Raw genomic sequence first — 18,152 nt, forward strand, 5'->3', positions numbered from 1 at the left:
TAAATGAAATGTCTTAATTATTATTTCCATTATTTCCAGGCTTTCATGAGCCAAATCCAGCACTAGGCCTCAAGTTTGAGGATTAAAGATTATTATTATTATTATATTATCTTAAAATTGCCTTCTTTCAGGCAATGGGTGTGTGCGCCCTTCATTCAAATCAAATAAATGAGAGAACGAAATAAAGAGTGAAAACGTGGTGGTTGAGCGAAACATTTGGCACCAGTTTATTTGTCATGTGAAACTTAATACAAACTAGATCACATTTTGTCAAGAATCTCAGTGCAGATATAAAAACATGCATCCTAAAGGTACCGTGACAAAACGAGCTGTCCGATGGATCTTCTGAATGATTCTCCACAAAAAAAAAAAAAACGGCATTGTGGGTTCATCGTCCTCTGCCTAACATCAGTCACATTAGAAGTCTTTATTGGCGTTAAACAAAAATATCACTCTTTTTGCTCAAAAAGTTTCCTCTCTTCCTGATTTAGGACACACACATGTCAGCACTCAAAACACAACACAACACCGTGTAAAAGACACACAAAAACCACAACAACCCACACCGTAAAAACAGACTGTGGCTCTCTAGAACAGTCGCTTCTATAAAAATAAGTCGTCTATCTGGCGGCGGAAGGCAAACGACAAAAGCAAACCTCCTGGTGATGCAAGACGGGGTGAAAAGTGGACAGTGAGCACGTCCGCACAACAGACGCCAGAATGAAGGCACTGATCCGTGATGGCGAATGAGGGTCACATGACTCCCTTTTTTTCCCTGCCATTTTTGTGCTTTTTAGTGTCCCCCCCCCAAGCGGCAGACTTCCAATCAGAGCGTGACAAGGAGAGTTGAAGGATGAACGGCATTGGAAACGAATAAGAAGACGACCGTCATACGTGGCTTTTCCAAAGTAGCGCTGTCATCTTGGAATGAAGCCGGGTATTGGAGTAGTGGATTGGGGATTTACGACATGACGGTCCCAAGATGACGGGGCTTTTTATTTGAATGAATATTTCCTATGTAATTTGGGGGAAAATACCACTTGAAAACTACCGTGGAGGTCACACACACACACACACACACACACATACCAGGAGATCCATTTGAGTTGTCAGACACGTTTTTGTCTTTGCAAAGTACAGCAGATAAATAATTTAGGCAATAAATAGTTCCCCAGCACACAGGAGAAGTATAAAACCTTTTTATAAAAATAGAATATACATCTCACTGCCTCATGTCCCACTTATAGAAAAAAAAAACAACAAAAAAACATGATTGTTGAAAGTATAAGCAAGGAGCGGGTGGATGTGTAGTCAGCTGCTAGTAGCTGAGGGACGTTTGTGGACGTGAAAATGTCTCCAAACATTTGCGTTAGTGGGGCAGGGGGGGTCACTATGACAGCCAGGTGTAGAAAACAGGCGACCAAAGCACCACGAGTGACCGTGTGACACAATAGGACTCACGAAGAAACAGATCAAGTAGGATTGACTCGGTGCTGAGGTGGTTTTGGCTGCGATGGAGCTCCCCGTTCAGGTGAGCAAGTGTAACACCAAGTACAAAATGTGCGTGTGTGTGAGAAGGCGTTGGTTCAGGCAGAGCGTGAGGTGAAAGTGAAGCAAAAGTTGAGAAGAAAAGAAAAAGATGAGGGCACCAAACTGTCAAAGTGCAACACGTCTTAACTGGAAAGGTAGCACAGCAAACGAGTTCAAGAAAACACAGCAGTTTGTCCTTGTTCCAGGGAAACAAAGTGCAGGAACCACAAGAGAACACGGGAACAATCCAGTTTCAGTGAGGGGCGGGGGTGGGGTTGCCCCCCCAATGCACGTTTCTGACTCCACTTACCAGAGAAGCTGCGACCCCCAACTATGACCCCGCCCTCAGTACGGCTTGCTGTCATTCTTGGAGCGCTTCAGCTGCACCTTCAGCCGCTTCATGCCGATCTGGAAACCGTTCATGGACTGGATGGCCGCCTGGGACGACACCGGGTTGTCGTAGCTCACAAAGCCTGCCGGGCGGGCGGGGAGATGAATACATGGATGAATATTCAATCTGTCCACTGCTCTGTTATAAATGTCCTTTATGGATGATTCCAATCATTTGGTACTTTTTTTCAAGTCGGAAATGTTGAATCCACGCAGATTTTTAACATAATTAGAGCTGTCGAAACATGAAATAACACACCTATAGTCACCTTTACACTCCTATTACCCAATATAGCAAACATAATAATGCAGTTGTTATAGTTTCATCAATGTAACTTTAGTGACACCTAGTGACCAGTGTAGAATACTACACACTACATCTGAATGCCTTATATTTGTGTTTTGCATAATTTAGTCATTTTATGCTAAATGCTGAACATGCTTAAATGCTCCATTTCAATATAAAATACATACAATTTGCTTAAATATGCAGATTATTTGACCAATAATAGGCCATATTCACCCTAATTCATATATTTTTGATAAAACATGACAGAGTGAGTACGATATCAACATTTTGGATTTTTACACACTTTTGCAGTTGTTTTTCTACAAATGTGTTCTAGGTCTTTGTGACCTGAGGTTAGCTCAGCGGCCAACCACAACTCTGCTTGAGGATTTAGCTTGTTAGCATCCTTCATGTCAGCTAAGTAAAGGGTCACATTCTGGACTGAGGAAAGTTGACGCTGTGGCAACTCACCAAAACACTTGCTGAGGTTGGTCTGCTTGTCAATGAAGACCTTGGCGGAGATGACGTTCCCGAAGGGCATGAACATCTGTAGCAGGTCCTGGTCTCCAAACTCTTGAGGGAGGTGGTAAATAAACAAGTTGGCACCTTCTGGACCTGCAAACCAGGGACACACATGAACACAAGCCAAGGTGGCATCTGACATCTCCATCATGCGGACCGCGGCATCCGGCCCTCACCTTCCTTCTGGCTCCCTGCGGCCGACACGCTCTGTTGGGACAGCAGGCTCTGGTTGTAAAGCCCGGGCAGGGCGGCGGCGGCAGCGTACTGCTGGATGCCGGAGTATGCCTGGCTCAGCGCCTCCATGGTGCTTCCTGAGCCGTTAGATAAGCCTCCGGAGCCCAGACTGCCGTTCAGAGCCGCCATGCCTGCTAGAGAGCCCATGTTGAGACCAGCTCCGGTGCTGGCGGCCAGAGACTGCAGCGTTCCCAGAGAGGCGATGGGATTGACTGATGAGGTGCTGCTGGACGTGGGGGAGGATCCTAAGACCAGAATAACATCTTTGTTATCCAGGTGTCACCGCACACAGAAGGCTGTGAGGTGAGGCACGTACCTGAGCTTGTGAGAGCACTTAGTGGGCTGCTTGACGTGGTCATGGCACTGGAGCCGGTGGCCGAGGCCTGCGTGGCGGTCGCTGCCGCCAAGGCAGCCAGGTTCTGCATTGCATTAAGACCTGGCAAACACAAACGCGTCGTCAAATCACCTGTGGCTAACTTCCAGCTTGGGAGAAGGAGCGTGCGTACCTGAAACAGGGTGCAGGTTGCCGAGCGTGTTCCCTGTGGAGGCGGACTGCTGCAGCAGCTGCAAGTAAAGCTGCACACGGAACACCACACACAGCCAGCGTTACCGTCAGCGGGAGCATGACATGCGTCCTGAAAGACACTCACTGCCAGGTACTGAGGCCCCAGGCTGCCCAGGCCGGTCAGGTTGCCCCACATGGACGCCGCGCTGAGTTGCTGCATCTGCTGCTGCAGCTGCAGCGCCATGCGCTTCTGCTCCTTGTCCTTCTGCGTGTCGGCAAACTTGACCACGATGGGCGAGGAGCAGCCCTGAACATCAAGACAGGAAGGACACGCCTGGCTAAGCTAAGGGGCCACACGTGTGTGCGTGTGTGTATGTGTGAGATGTACACCTCCATGGTCTGGGACTGGTGCATGGACTTGATGGCGGACTGGGCCATCTGTCTGGCTGTGAACGTCACAAACGCACAACCTGAAAGACAAACACATTCACGTAGGGTACAGCTTTGCATGTACACTAATCCCTTGCCGCTTCACTCCATTACAGTGTTTGAATAAAATAATAAGTCATGAATTAGTCATTCCTCCAAAGACGGAAGGGAGAAGAAGGTCTGACCTCGGCTGAGTCCATCGGGGCCTCGCAGAATCCGACACTCCTCGATCTGCCCGTACGGCGAGAACATCAAGCGCATGTCGTTCTCGTTGCATTTCTTGGAGATCATTCCGATGAACAACTTCCTGTCTTCCACAGCTGTGTGAGACAAGCAAGCAGCATCGTCAAGCAGTCCATCATGTTCATGGACAATTCTGTCAGGCTGTGAGCGTCTAACCTGGCTCCACAGTACGGCTTCCCAGCATGCCTTGCGGCACTTGCTTTGTACAAAGTTATGTGTTCAGAGGTATGGTAGTTGCTTTTTGCTGTAGTCGTAGTAGTAGTAGTCCTTTGTGTGTTTACTTACAAGAATATAGTCCAAACATATGAAGAGAAAAAATTTGAACAAGAAATACTTCTTATGAAATTTTAAATATTCAAGAAAAAAAGGTTTCTTTTTTTTTCTCGGCACTTCCTCAGTTTGTCCGTCCAACTAAAACGTTGTGCACATAGAGGGGATTGGCTGCATCTGCGCTTCAAAAGGCAGCGGATACGGCTGGAGGGGCCCGGCACAGACGGGCAAACCGCTTTTCATTCAGGTGTTCAGTGAATAAAGTGAGAAGACTAGAAATAAATGCATTGTGAAATAGCAACGTGAGCTGTGGATACCAGCATGTTGTTCATGTTCTGGTAAAACAAGCATATTGGCTTTGTTTGCCTTGAAATAAGCTATGGAAATAAAATAAAAGAGTAGCTTTGGCCATTTTCACTTTGTAAAAGTAGTTCTCACAAGAAGAAACCTTGGTGACCCCTAATAGCTGGTAGTACATGTAAACATTTACACTGCATGTGATCCCTATTGGTATCGGCCAATTTCACTAACGCATTATCGGGATCGCCATGGGCAGCATCAACCCTGATGGGAACATACCTGGTCCAATCATGTGTCATCGGGTGGGGTGTTTTCTGACTAAAAGGTAAAGCAAGCCACTCGGTTTGCTCTGCTGATCCAAGGTCAGCTGAGTGAGATTAGCAAAACACGCACGACACGTAGAGAAAACCCTCACCGTTGTTTTTCTCGCTGTCAGCCGGCTTCATCTGGATGGGGTGGTGCATCTGAGGGAGGAAGAGGCGTGCGTGTGAATAGCGTCAAAGCGCTGAAAGCTGAAGGACAGCGTCACTCACCCCTGGAAGAATCTTCATGTTGTGAAGAGCGTTCTGCGCCTCCAGGGCGGCCTTGCGAGTGTAGTATGTGATGAAACAGCATCCTGCCAGGGAGACAACCTGTAAGATTTCTTGGTGTTCCAAGTCTGCCAGTGCGGACGTCTGCCCGGCTCACCTTTGCTCTGCGGCGGGCTCTGACTGCGATCCCTCAGAACGTTGATCTCATAGACGGCGCCGAAAGGCTCGAAGAGTTCGCGGAGCTGCTCCTCGGACCAGGAACGTGGAATCTGGCCGACGAACATCTTGATGGCGTCCACATCTGGTTGGTCAGGGTGGTCCAGAGACCCGTTCATTTTCTTGCCACTGCAAAGACAAAATGTGGCTAAAGGGAGGTCATGTGATCATCTTTGCTGGCTTAGGGTTACTTTCCTCAATGATACCTTCATGATGACTTCTATTTTAGCTTAGGATTTGGTCTGAACGCTGCCTGGAACTATCAAACATTTTTACACTGAAAAACATAACAATGCAAATTTGCCACTTTCACATTGCTACATGACATAGATTCATAACAACCGCATCACTGCTTTTTCATATAAAGTAGGTGACATAATAATACATTATTCAGAATATTTTCAGCGTACTACATTTATTCCCTTAATATCATCGCTTTATTCCCTTAATATTATCGCTTTATTGCCTTAATATCATCGCTTTATTCCCTTAATATTATCGCTTTATTGCCTTAATATCATTCCTTTATTCCCATATTATGAGTTTATTGACATAACAATATTACAACTGTATTCTCATACTATTATGACTTATCATTGATGACTTTTTCTCGTTAGACTACTTATTCTCTTGATATTTTGACTTTATTCTAGTAAAATTACTGATTTTTTCATTTTTTTGCAGGTTTTTTTCTGCTTGAATTATATTTTACACCCCTGCTTTACAATGGCCTGATGATGATATTCCGTGTTTGATTACATCTTTGAATACTTAGTTTGATTACTTTCACTTAGTAATCTTTCACAATGTTTACATGCATGAAAGAGTGTCATTTTGATGTGCATGATTTCCAGGCTTTGGTCGGACGCCTGGCCCCCAGGGCCTGAGTTTGACGCCTGTGTTGACAGTCATGGATTTAACAGAAGCAAGGAGAGACCAAGGTCTACAAGCAGAGTGATGAAGACTAGAAAGTGATGTCTTGTCCTTGTCCAGTCTGAAGTGAAAACACGTCACGTTACTAATCCAGTAGAAACATAACAATGCCTGACACTCAGCAGCTTTGACTGTCGTGATTGGAGTCTTGCCTTGCTGCGTGTGAAGACACAAAGGACAAGCAAACCTAGGGAGGAAGGACAAATAGCAACTCACACAGGACTAGAATTCAGGGTGCAATGATCCACCATCATCTCAGGGAGAAAATCCAGTTTAAAAGAGGCCATGATGGCAAACACTCTCCACTGTCAGACCGGCAACCAGGAAGAGGAGGAAGAGGTGAAGTCCGGGTAACGTGCTGCTCGCTAGGTCCAGGACACAGCAGGTGAACAACAAACCAAACCACATGGAGAACCTGGCCGCCACCAGACCCGACGAGGGAACAGGATACACGATACGGAAGACAACAACAAAGTGACAGGCCTTCAGGTTCAGCTTCTGGGACCACGGAGGAAACAGGACTGACGGGATCACTGGGATCACGAGGTGGGGTGGCGGAGGGCGTGATGGCCATTCCGGGTCCCACAATCAAAATGCTGATGACCCACGGCCTTTGTGAAGGTTTCTCCTAGGCCAGCAGATCTGGCTGCAGCGTCAGATAAACACTGTGTCAGATTGATGGCGATAAGGCCCAGTGGGCAGCGGGAATGAATGCCGCCACGCCGCCAGCACATAATCCCTGGACCAGCATGACAACAATTAGCTTCCGCCATGAGGGAGGGGCTGTGTGTGAACTTGTGATGCTGTCTGAGATCTTTGCGCCTGCGCGCACACACGCACACACACACATACACACAGTGTTTGAAAGGTGCAAAGGTAACACGTTTCAATTGTAAGAATTCACTGACATTTGACTTAAGCATGTCGTGGAATTGCTAAAGTTACAAAGTGGGGGAGGGGTCCAAAGTTCAGCCCAGAGGCCGTTGCAGGACGCAAATATTATTTATGACATTTTGGCATCATTATTTTCACATTCTTGTCTTTTGCTACAGCCTATGATTCCCAAATTCTAGGATATATATTGTCTTTTCATTTTTGCCCATTATCCACAATCCTTAAGCGAGACATGAACACATTCATCTTTCTCTTTTCTGTGTGTTCTAGTGATATAAAAACAGACAATAAGAGACAGCTGCATAATGGGACACACTTATTTCAGATTCAGTGTGAGCAGGGTTATATTCTGCCATCATACTAACCGTATGGTATCACTATTCCAAATCCATCTATCTGATTATAACAATAATCCCAGCATCTTGAGCTCAGAATCTCCGTCGAAGCGCATCTCGAAACATGTGGAGCCATTCCAACCATCCCAGCAGGGCTAACAGACAAAAAGAAGCCACAACATGACTAATGCTAAATAACCCACACTGGGGACAAAGAAGGATGCAAGCGGAAAAAGTTAGATAAAGGTGAGAAACACTAGTGAATTCAATCTGCCCTGGATGTACGGGAAGTCTGCATCAACAATACATTGCATACATTTTACATTTATGATGATTCTGACTTGTTTTCTGCATGTAAAACTAGAATGATTCATGTATAATGCATTTTTGTTCACATGTTTGGGTGTCTGTAACAAATTAGTTGATTTACATTATTTCCTATTGGAAAAAAATGTCTCGGTTTTCATACGTTTCAGGTTTGAAGTCGCAGAAGAAATGAACAAAAATCAGACATTTGCAGCATTTTTCTTTTGCATGTATTTTATAGTGTTTTGGCTTATTCCTCGTCATCGTACAACATGACATTTATATATTGAATTGATCAAATAACTACTGATATCTGTCAGCGTGGACAACTGTTATAGTGTCAAGGTATAATGTTTTTTTTTACAAGACGCTGGCGACTTCCGCGTTAGGTGACATCACGTGCACGCTCCTTGGGATATAAATAGAGTTGGCCAAAAACCACCAACAGTTCAAGAACTTGACACCAGCCTCTTCTTGTAGCCATTAAGTTCCCACAGAGACTATTATCAGCCTGTTTATCGCCTGCAAAGCACAGCAGCTATGAGCATTAGCACTGCTCTCACGTTAGCTTAGCGCCACTAACAAGTTTGACAGTCAGCTGCTCGGCTAAGCTAGCAGGCTAGCTCCAACAAGCCGAACTTCAAATGAGCAACTTACCCGTCCTTTACGCCACTGTTTATTTGGACTTGTTTGACTCAGAGCAAGACGTCGTGTTGGATGCTTGTGAGCAAATGTTATGTTATATTGTACTTTTAATTAAGTCGTAAGTGTAGCGCCGAGGGGTAAAGACACTAACTTGGGAGCTATGCTAGCCGTCACTGGGCTAAAATGGCAGCTTGGGCAACTACCATCGTACCTCTTCTGTGGGGGCGGATCAGACCGTGTCGAGACTGTGTTGCAATGTTTCTTTTCATTCAAGATGTGTCTTTATGTATTGCTGATGTATTACTGATGGGTCGCTTAATTTCATGCTTTGTATGCCGGCTCGTGAGAAGGTAGCGCTGCCTAAGACAGTAAATCCCCCCGCATTGGAGAATGTGGTACGGTCCACACCGTCCGTCCATTCTGGACTGACGTTTTCAATCATTTTTCTAAATAAAAATAGACAATGACGGGTATTTTTGCAGATGATGTGAATTGCACAGAAAAATAACAAAATTGTATCGGTTCCGTAAATGTGTGCGAGAGTGTACTATGATGTCCCGTGAGGTGGGCGGGTCGCCCAAAAAGTCGGAAAGATTGATACCGAGGGCAGCATCCTTACTAGATCGATAATAGAGTGATGAGATCGATATTTACAGTTCTCTGATGTACTTTTCACAAATATGTGTTATTGCGGTATTGCGGTAATTTGGTTAAAAATGAGTGATCTGTACAGCCAAGTGCATACAGAGGTTATGTTTTTGCCAGCTTTTATCTGTTTGTGTTCAAAATAACTTGTCGTTAATGGATTTGGATGATACTTTCAGGAACTGTGGGAAATTAAATACGGAAGAACTGAATACGTTTTACAAAATATCAAAGGACTTTATGTCGCTTAAATAATGTTCGAAATAATAATGCAACACTTTTTAAAAATATATCGTGTGTTATAACAAATGAAATGCAAACGCACACAATGATCTTAAAGTTCCAGTATTCAGTTAAAAGTATACAATTTTGTCCCCTGCTGACGGGGACGTCTCATCGGGCTCCGCCGGCTGCGTCCTCGTGACGTCACGACGGGACGGCGCAGGGAGGGAGCCCGTGAACGCAACTCGGAGTCACATGACAGGCACCGCTGTCGGACTGCTCTGACACACATCTCAGAACCATGGTGAGTCTTCTCCGGCCACGAAGCGTCGTCCAAACACACGACGCGCGTCTTAACACCGTCCAGATGGTGACGATTGTGATGTTTGTGCCTCTCGGCGATGCTAAAGCAGACGAGCGTTGGAGCGCCACTGTGGCCTAACGTTTCCGTCATGCTAGCTAGCTGGGCTAACAGCTACCAAATGCAAGATCTTCCACCCAAATCTTTCATTCTGTTGTGTAAGACGACGCACATCGCTGGTGTCGTTTTATGCGCAGGGACAAACGACATAATATATTTATGCGTGGTGCTCAGAGGCTTGATGTTGTTAGCTTAGCTTCTCTTGTCAGATGTTATCCTAGCATAAAGATGAGACGTAGCAACCGGTGACGCTTCAAACATTTTAAATATGCTGCTCGACATGTCTTCAATGATTGTCATTTTGCGATAGTAATATCTCTTTTGGGTTGAAGAACACACTTTAAAGAGGGGGTTTACCTCCGAAGCACATACTCTATAGAGATCTGTTCGCCCTGCTCACCAACACATTATGGGACCGTGTTCCACCTATGTACTATGTTAGTATTATGTGTATTATGTTAGTATTATATGCTCTGTGGTTGGCTGGCCACCAGTCCAGGGTATACCCACCTTTCGCCTGCAGTCAGCTGGGATAGGCTCCAGCATCCCCCCGCGACCATAATGGGGATAAGCGGCATAGAAAACGGATGTGTTCCAACTCTGCAACACGCCTCATGAGCACATACTGCAGCTGCCTTGCATTGCCGTGCATCTGTTCATCAAAACACTGAAATTAAATGTTTTTCACCATGTTTGTGCCGCGCCGCAGCCAACCACGCAGCAGTCCCCCCAGGATGAGCAGGAGAAGCTTCTGGATGAAGCCGTGCAGGCCGTCAAGGTCCAGTCCTTCCAGATGAAGCGATGCTTGGTAGGTCATGTGACCGTTGGACATCATCTGATGTGTTGTGATTGTCGGTCACGTGAGGCTGGGCTGTGTGTTGTTTGTTGTGTTGAGTTTCACTCTTAAGGGGGGTGTGTGTGGTCACTAGGACAAGAACAAGCTGATGGACGCGCTGAAACACGCCTCCAACATGCTGGGGGAGCTGAGGACCTCCATGCTGTCTCCAAAGAGCTACTACGAGCTCTGTATCCTCCAAGTATTCAACCTTGGACACCATATGTTGCAATCCCTCACCACTTTGGCTTTTAGAAAATATTCATTCATAAATCATGCTATTGGGTTGAAAATGGCCGTTCTTAGAAAAAAATGGCAAATTTCACACATTTTTTTTCATCACAAGCATAAAAGTGGCTAAATGAAGTAATCCATTCTCCTCCAATTATCGGGGTACGGGGCAGTAGTCTCAGGAGAGTCCCCGGCCCCCTCCTCGAGCTCCACCAGGAGGACACCAAAGCGTTCCCGGGCCAGCCGTGAGACATCCTCCCTCCAGCGTGAGGAAGTTGAATACAAATATGATCACCGATGCTGTCGTATTGTACGCTGGTCACTGGGTATCACTGGTGGGCGCTTTTAGATGGGTGGGAGGCCACAGCAGGACCCCGCTGCTTGTTGAGAAGAGCGATTCAGAGCTATGTTAAGAAGCAGAGGTAGGATGCCATTCAGGTAGCACTAAATCCATCCAAAGCTATTTTGGGCGGGCTGCCACCAATAATCGAACACTAAGGGAAATACACGTGAAGGGAGGACACCAAGGTGGGATGATGGAGGTGTCGGGTCCCTAACAGCCTGCCCAGATATGGCCATCTCTGATGAACTCCACTACCTGGAGGTCTACCTCACAGACGAGTTTGCAAAAGGACGCAAGGTGGCAGATCTGTACGAGCTGGTCCAGTACGCAGGCAACATCATCCCCAGGCTGTGAGTATCTCCTGCATCTTCCCTGCATCGCTCTCACTGTCTTGTGAAAGACCACAGGGCCAGGTTTTAGTCTCCTCCTCCACGCCTCTTAAGGTATCTGCTCATCACGGTGGGGGTGGTGTACGTGCGGTCCTTCCCGCAGTCTCGCAAAGACATCCTGAAGGACCTGGTGGAAATGTGCCGTGGTGTCCAGCACCCGCTCAGGGGCCTCTTCCTGAGAAACTACCTGCTGCAGTGCACCCGCAACATCCTGCCGGATGACGGCGAGCAGTCCGAGTGAGCGAAGTCGGCCTGCGTGAGGCGGAACCTCCCGAGGTCCAGCGTTGCTGAATTGCGTCTTCCCTTTTCTCCACGCAGAGGTTTGGAGGAGATGACGGGCGACATCAGCGACTCGGTAGACTTCGTCCTGCTCAACTTTGCGGAAATGAACAAGCTGTGGGTGCGGATGCAGCATCAGGGTCACAGCCGGGATCGCGAGAAGAGGGAAAAGGAGCGCCAGGAGCTGAGGATCCTGGTGGGCACCAACCTGGTCCGCCTGAGCCAGCTGGAGGGTGTCAACGTGGACAAGTACAAACAGGTGAGGAACTTTATCATGCTACTCTTATTCTTCTTTTGCCAACGTGTGTTTGATATCGATACAGCAGCGTTGTGGTGTCACATGATTCCTGCCATGATTGGGTTTTGTCTCCCCAGATCGTTCTTCCCGGTGTGCTGGAGCAGGTTGTGAACTGCAGAGATTCCCTGGCGCAGGAATATCTGATGGAGTGCATCATCCAGGTAGCCACTGCCCTCGCTGCATCATGATGGCGGCGCTTTTAACGCTGTCCTACGTGCTGCCAGGTGTTCCCAGACGAGTTCCACCTGCAGACCCTGAACCCCTTCCTGCGCTCCTGCGCCGAGCTTCACCAGCACGTCAACGTGAAGAACATCATCATCGCCCTCATTGACAGGTACGCTTCCCACGCTGGCGGGGCGGAATGGGGGCTCCATGAGCGGCGAGTGCTGATGTGGGGGCTTCCTTCCAGACTGGCCCTCTTTGCCCATCGAGAAGACGGACCCGGAATCCCGGCTGAGATCAAACTGTTTGACATCTTCTCCCAGCAAGTGGCCACCGTCATCCAGGTAGCTCTCCTCCAGGAACCCATCCATCTCGCTGCTTTGTTTTCATTTCCTTCCTTCTCTCCAGTCCCGCCAGGACATGCCGTCCGAGGATGTGGTGTCTCTGCAGGTGTCCCTCATCAACTTGGCCATGAAGTGTTACCCCGACCGTGTGGATTATGTAGACAAAGTGCTGGAGAGCACCGTGGAGATCTTCAACAAGCTCAACCTGGAACAGTAAGTCGTCGGCGGCAAGCCCGGGGTAGTCACGTGATCACAGCTGGTTTCCTTGCTCCACGTAGCATAGCAACCAGCAGCGCCGTGTCCAAGGAGCTGACCCGGCTGCTGAAGATCCCGGTGGACACGTACAACAACATTCTGACGGTGCTGCAGCTCAAGCACTTCCCGCCGCTCTTCGAGTACTTCGACTACGAGTCACGCAAGAGCATGAGCTGCTACGTGCTGAGCAACACGCTGGACTACAACACCACCATCGTGGCCCAGGAGCAGGTCAGGTCCTGGAGGTACGGCTCCCTGAGAGAAGACCTTTCTCTCTAACGCAGCGCTCTCTCCTCCGTCTCCACAGGTGGACGCCATCTTGAACCTGGTGTCCACGCTCATTCAGGACCAGCCGGACCAACCGGCCGACGATCCCGACCCAGAGGACTTTGCGGAGGAGCAGAGTCTCGTGGGGCGTTTCATCCATCTGCTGCACTCTGATGATGCGGACCAGCAGTACCTTGTGAGTCCCCCTTCCTTCCTCCCACCCTTCCTCCCTCCCGTTCATTAACGTCTACTTTCTCACACGGATCCAGATCCTGAACACAGCACGCAAACACTTTGGCGCTGGTGGAAACCAAAGGATTCGCTACACTCTCCCTCCTCTGGTGTTTGCTGCCTACCAGCTGGCCTTCAGATACAAGGACAACTCCTCCCTGGTGAGCCATCACCTCCTCTTCTTCTCTGTCTGTCCTCACCTCAGTGCCTCCATCACATTCTCTTCTTCTCTGTCTGTCCTCACCTTGGTGTCTATCTACCGTCCCTTTCCCATACTGACGTTGGTGCCTGTACATCTCCACCTGGGCAGGATGACAAGTGGGAGAAGAAATGTCAGAAGATCTTTTCCTTCGCGCACCAGACCATCAGTGCGCTGATCAAAGCGGAGCTGGCTGAGCTGCCGCTGCGACTCTTCCTGCAGGGGGCGTTGGCGGCCGGCGAGATCGGCTTTGAGAACCACGAGACCGTAGCGTACGAATTTATGTCTCAGGTAGGAGTGTCCCCGTCCAACATGCATTTTCAGTACCAACGCTGCAGAACGAATCGTACATCGTATGATTTGTCCGTTATCAATCCTGACTGTTGTCATCAGGAATCATCGACTTGTAGGATTTGTTTGGTATCCATCCTTGTTGATATCATCAGGAATCATCGACTTAAGAGTTGTTTGGTATCCATCCAGGAATGATAGACTTTTCTCGTGTTGCTTTTCGTTCAGGCCTTCTCGCTGTACGAGGACGAGATCAGCGACTCCAAAGCCCAGCTGGCGGCCATCACGCTCATCATCGGCACCTTTGAGAGGATGAAATGCTTCAGCGAGGAGAACCACGAGCCCCTGAGGACGCAGTGCGCGCTGGCGGCCTCCAAGCTGCTCAAGAAACCCGACCAGTGCCGCGCCGTCAGCATCTGCGCCCACCTCTTCTGGTCGGGGCGCAGCACGGACAAGAACGGCGAGGAGGTGGGATGGCGAGGGTGCTTGATGATGATGCTTGATGATGATGAACGTGTCCTGCTGTTAGATCCGCGACGGGAAGCGGGTGATGGAGTGTCTAAAGAAGGCCCTGAAGATCGCCAACCAGTGCATGGACCCCTCGCTGCAGGTCCAGCTCTTCATCGAGATCCTCAACAGATACGTGTGCTTCTACGAGCGGGAAAACGATGCCGTAAGTAAGACGCCGCCGCCTGCCAACTTCCTCTCTCTTGGGACCGACCGCCTGCGTGGCTTGTCCAGGTGACTGTCCAGGTGCTGAACCAGCTCATCCAGAAGATCAGGGAGGATCTTCCCAACCTGGAGGCCAGCGAGGAGAGCGAGCAGATCAACAAACACTTCCACAACACACTGGAACATCTTCGCCTGCAGAGAGAATCCCCCGAGTCCGAGGGGCCGGTCTACGAGGGCCTGGTCCTCTGAGAAGGTCACCGCACGGAAGCCGTGAGCGCCGTGGTGGACGATGCGCGGCACCGCCTCATCTCCTCGTGTCGGCCGGCCTTCCCCATCCTCTCCTCCTCGTTAGATGATATGATGGTCGGAGATGAGCGACACTGCACTTAACGATTCCTGTCTGTCTCTTAACACGCATCATGTTGCTAGCCGCGTCACCGCCGTGTTGCCTCGCCGTTCTCATCACGTGATTATGTCCGGGTGCGTGGGAAATGATTGGCGTCCGCTGGTCTCTTCGTAGAGTTCGTCTTTCTTTTCAGACCTGCGTCTTCTTTTTTTGTTTTGTTTTTTTTTTTCAATCTGTTTGCGAGGCCACTTGTAAATCACGTCCAGGAAGTAAGATTTATCCTTGTCATTTACTGAAATAAAATCAATTCTTAGCTATGGCTTTCCTTCTTCCTTCATTTGCGTTCACAGTCCATCCATCCATCCATCCATCCATCTTCTACGCCGCTTATCATCACTGGGGTGGCAGGGCGTGCTGGAGCCTATCCCAGCTGTCTTGGGATGACAGGCGGGGACACCCAAAGTTTCTATTCTATTCTATGGACAATCGTGTGGCCTTCACAGTATATCACCAGAATAAATGATTACCCGTATAAGTTGTCTAACTAGCAGACTAAAATGTCAATAAACATCAATGTGAGAAGAAATATAAAACAGAGGAAAACATTTATCCTCGTCTTTGGAGCCAACAAACTTGGAAAAGTAAACATTGGCCACCTTCTTGTGTCAATGACAACGTTGAAAGATTTCTGTTGGGGGTGTCCAAAGTGCAACATAATAGTATGTGTCATGTGTTGACTTTATTCCCAAATTATTATCACTTAATTCTTGTAATATTATGACTTTTTTTCCCGTAATAGTATATTCCTGTCATATCATGACTTTATTCCTGTAATAATATGATGCTTTGAGAATGTGCCGCGGCCTGCATTTTGGACACTGGTGGTTTGTACTAATATGATGAATAATCAATAATGCACTCAGTCACCTAGGAATAGAAAATGATACATTGTGTTGTTTGGGGAGGAAATAAAGGGAAAAAATGTCTACCTTAAATGTCCCACCCTCTCTCACCCTAAAGGGACTTTTTGCGCCTAAAAATACCATTTGCTTCAAAATCGTATTTTCTCCATTGTCCTTGAATGCCACGCAACGGCAGCGGGCCGACGTGCGCATGCGCGTAGTTGGGGTCCTGTTCTGTACTTTTTATTTTGAGCTGCCGTGTTGTCGTGCGTGTGATTAATTCACGTCTAATTCATCAATGCTTTCTTTTATTTAACATTTTTTCATGTTTGCGTCCAAGTGAGGAGCTGAGCGGCCGCGGTTGTTGTTCGCCCTGCGCCGGAGGAGTCAGACTATGTCGACAAATAAAACAAAGAAAGTCAAAATGGCTACTAAATCGTGTCCTGAATGCGACCAACAGGTGAGGAAGACGAGTGGGCCGTGAAAGTGTGCGTGGGTGATGGAAAGGAGGAGGTTTAAATGATACGTGAGGCCAGTTGTTAGCTTGCTAGTTTGGCGGATATCCGTCTGAGCTTCAGCAGACGTCCTGTTTGCACCGCCGTCATTCCACTTGGACTGCAAATACACCCACGAAATATTCCTGCTTGCTAAAATGTCACTGTTTGGATTTGGTCTTGATAAATCACACAACGAGGCCTCGTTTCCACATTTTAAAGCCCTTCCTACTAAACCGGAGGCACGTGTGTTAGTTATTAGTGTATTGTGCAGATGTAAACAATAATAATGCAATATAATCCGCACTAACAAAAAGAATTATATCGATGGCATGGAGGGGGCGGGCCTTACCTGGGTAGTGATTGACAGCTCAGTGACATGCAGTTCCTCTTTCGTCCGCTTGCGTCGCTGTGGAGTGACAAGATAGTTTTATGTACACCTTTATTCATACCAAGCAAATACACAATAATTCAATACAAATACCAGAAACCAAAGAACATGGCAAGGCTGTACATGAAATAAAAATATAATAGTTCAGGTTTTTTGAGATTTGTTTACGTTGAATATATCATCATCTTTGAGAAAAAAAGAACTTCGGTTGTTTTCTGCTGTACCTGCATGTCATAGCAGTTTATTTCCACAGCGAAAAGACAGGAAGTGATGCGTGACAGTCACAGACTCTCATCTTGTTCTGTGCAGATTCCCGTGGCGTGCAAGTCGTGTCCGTGCGGTTACGTGTTTATTAGCAGGAAGCTCCTCAACGCCAAGTCAAACGACTGCTCTTCGCCAAACGCAGCAGCGGGTGAGCATAGAGTGGTACCAAAATAATAACGCCTTCAGCCCCGCCCCCTTTCACGCACACTGTTTTTTTTCACCTGTGTCAGACAAGCTGGACTCCAAGCGGCGAAGGACGGAGCGCATCCGCAAGGATCGTACGGACTCGCCTTTGACCAATGACGTGGAGAACAGGAGGAGATCGCGAGCCAACAGCCAGTCGGACCCCATCCGGCGGGGGCGGGGCCGACCCAAGACGGTGGGCGTGAAGAAGCAGGAGGAGGACAAAGGTAGGCCGTTGCGGGACCGCGTTGTTTATGACGGAAGACCAACGCTTGTGTTCTGGTGCCGGCAGACAAACAGGAGAAGGAAGTGGACGTCTACGCAGGCCTCTCGGACGAAAAGGCCTTCGTCTTCTCCGTCGCCTTGGCGGAGATCAACCGCAAGATCCTGGGTCAAACGCTCATCTTGTAGCTGCACGGACCGGCAGCAAAGACATGTTGGGGGGTGGGGGGGGACAAGGACACTGAATTTAGGACGGGACGCATTGCTGTGCTTTTGAAATAAAGCAGCAGTGATTCACTTTCACGTCAGCGAGACGACCATCTTTTCTTTCAGCACAGGAAGTTGACCCAACGTGGAAGCATCACGCTCACGCAACCTTACTGCAGTCCCCCCAATTGTTTCCACTGTGCATTGATGACTTGCACAGAGAGCGATGGCATGAATGAAATGATGTTTTCAGGTCTTTGCATTCACAGACTTCTTATGAATTGTGTCTGTGGTCATTGTGAGCAGCGATCATGTTGACGTCATGCACATGCGTACTCGCTCCTTTTGTGGGCCGCACATGAGCGCCGAGCCGCACCTTTACACCAGCCAAACGTGTGCAACATGAGGGTGTGAGGGGGGGTCCAGGCGGGGTGCCTTTGGTGGGGTGCGAGTACGCCCTCAGTTACCACACGGTGCTATATAAAGCT

The 18,152-nt window shown here is 48.1% G+C and overlaps 3 protein-coding genes across 6 annotated transcripts; 2 read left to right on the forward strand and 1 right to left on the reverse strand.

The window, feature by feature from the left end:
• Positions 1–203: 203 nt before the first annotated feature.
• On the reverse strand, positions 204–8,781 carry celf1 (cugbp, Elav-like family member 1). 4 transcript variants are annotated; one of them, XM_058078847.2, is made up of 12 exons: positions 8,584–8,781; positions 5,400–5,606; positions 5,246–5,328; positions 5,128–5,176; positions 4,085–4,219; positions 3,861–3,940; positions 3,616–3,777; positions 3,472–3,541; positions 3,282–3,401; positions 2,908–3,210; positions 2,681–2,824; positions 204–2,003 (listed from the first exon to the last, which is right to left on the reverse strand). In XM_058078847.2, the coding sequence occupies exons 2-12, from the start codon at positions 5,575–5,577 to the stop codon at positions 1,876–1,878; spliced, it is 1,452 nt and encodes a 483-aa protein (XP_057934830.1). In that variant the 5' UTR covers positions 5,578–5,606; positions 8,584–8,781; the 3' UTR covers positions 204–1,875. The 4 variants fall into 4 exon arrangements, with proteins under 4 accessions (XP_057934830.1, XP_057934829.1, XP_057934828.1 ...); XM_058078846.2 differs by having other exon boundaries at positions 5,400–5,587; positions 8,584–8,779; XM_058078845.2 differs by lacking the exon at positions 8,584–8,781 and adding an exon at positions 6,608–8,573 and having other exon boundaries at positions 5,400–5,587.
• An 811-nt stretch (positions 8,782–9,592) lies between these two features.
• On the forward strand, positions 9,593–15,320 carry vps35 (VPS35 retromer complex component). The gene is made up of 17 exons (XM_058078824.2): positions 9,593–9,742; positions 10,569–10,667; positions 10,789–10,885; positions 11,495–11,618; positions 11,712–11,894; positions 11,976–12,195; positions 12,312–12,395; positions 12,459–12,568; positions 12,644–12,740; positions 12,805–12,953; positions 13,019–13,226; positions 13,303–13,458; positions 13,532–13,654; positions 13,804–13,983; positions 14,212–14,451; positions 14,513–14,656; positions 14,725–15,320. Exons 1-17 carry the CDS (start codon positions 9,740–9,742, stop codon positions 14,902–14,904), a joined length of 2,397 nt encoding a protein of 798 aa, XP_057934807.1. The 5' UTR covers positions 9,593–9,739; the 3' UTR covers positions 14,905–15,320.
• Positions 15,321–16,098: 778 nt separating this feature from the next.
• On the forward strand, positions 16,099–17,704 carry lg1h16orf87 (linkage group 1 C16orf87 homolog). The gene is made up of 4 exons (XM_058078883.2): positions 16,099–16,363; positions 17,098–17,200; positions 17,283–17,462; positions 17,528–17,704. Exons 1-4 carry the CDS (start codon positions 16,298–16,300, stop codon positions 17,644–17,646), a joined length of 468 nt encoding a protein of 155 aa, XP_057934866.2. The 5' UTR covers positions 16,099–16,297; the 3' UTR covers positions 17,647–17,704.
• Positions 17,705–18,152: the final 448 nt, after the last annotated feature.

The sequence above is a fragment of the Doryrhamphus excisus genome, linkage group LG1 (assembly GCF_037039965.1).
Source record: "Doryrhamphus excisus strain RoL-2023G ecotype Guam linkage group LG1, RoL_Dexc_Guam_v1.1, whole genome shotgun sequence".
In the NCBI taxonomy this organism is placed as follows: Eukaryota; Metazoa; Chordata; class Actinopteri; order Syngnathiformes; family Syngnathidae; genus Doryrhamphus; species Doryrhamphus excisus.

Bases quoted from the DNA above. Each gene is read 5' to 3' on its own strand.
- celf1 (XM_058078845.2), bottom strand. From the start codon at position 6,678: ATGGCCTCTTTTAAACTGGATTTTCTCCCTGAGATGATGGTGGATCAT. The intron at 5,177-5,245 runs GTGAGTGACGCT...TTCCTCCCTCAG, and splicing joins ACATGAAGATTCTTCCAGGG to ATGCACCACCCCATCCAGAT. The intron at 4,220-5,127 runs GTGAGGGTTTTC...TGTCTCACACAG, and splicing joins TGACAGCGAGAAAAACAACG to CTGTGGAAGACAGGAAGTTG.
- vps35 (XM_058078824.2), top strand. The intron at 13,459-13,531 runs GTGAGTCCCCCT...ACACGGATCCAG, and splicing joins ATGCGGACCAGCAGTACCTT to ATCCTGAACACAGCACGCAA. The intron at 13,655-13,803 runs GTGAGCCATCAC...CCACCTGGGCAG, and splicing joins ACAAGGACAACTCCTCCCTG to GATGACAAGTGGGAGAAGAA.
- lg1h16orf87 (XM_058078883.2), top strand. From the start codon at position 16,298: ATGTCGACAAATAAAACAAAGAAAGTCAAAATGGCTACTAAATCGTGT. The intron at 16,364-17,097 runs GTGAGGAAGACG...TGTTCTGTGCAG, and splicing joins GTCCTGAATGCGACCAACAG to ATTCCCGTGGCGTGCAAGTC. The intron at 17,463-17,527 runs GTAGGCCGTTGC...TGGTGCCGGCAG, and splicing joins GAAGCAGGAGGAGGACAAAG to ACAAACAGGAGAAGGAAGTG.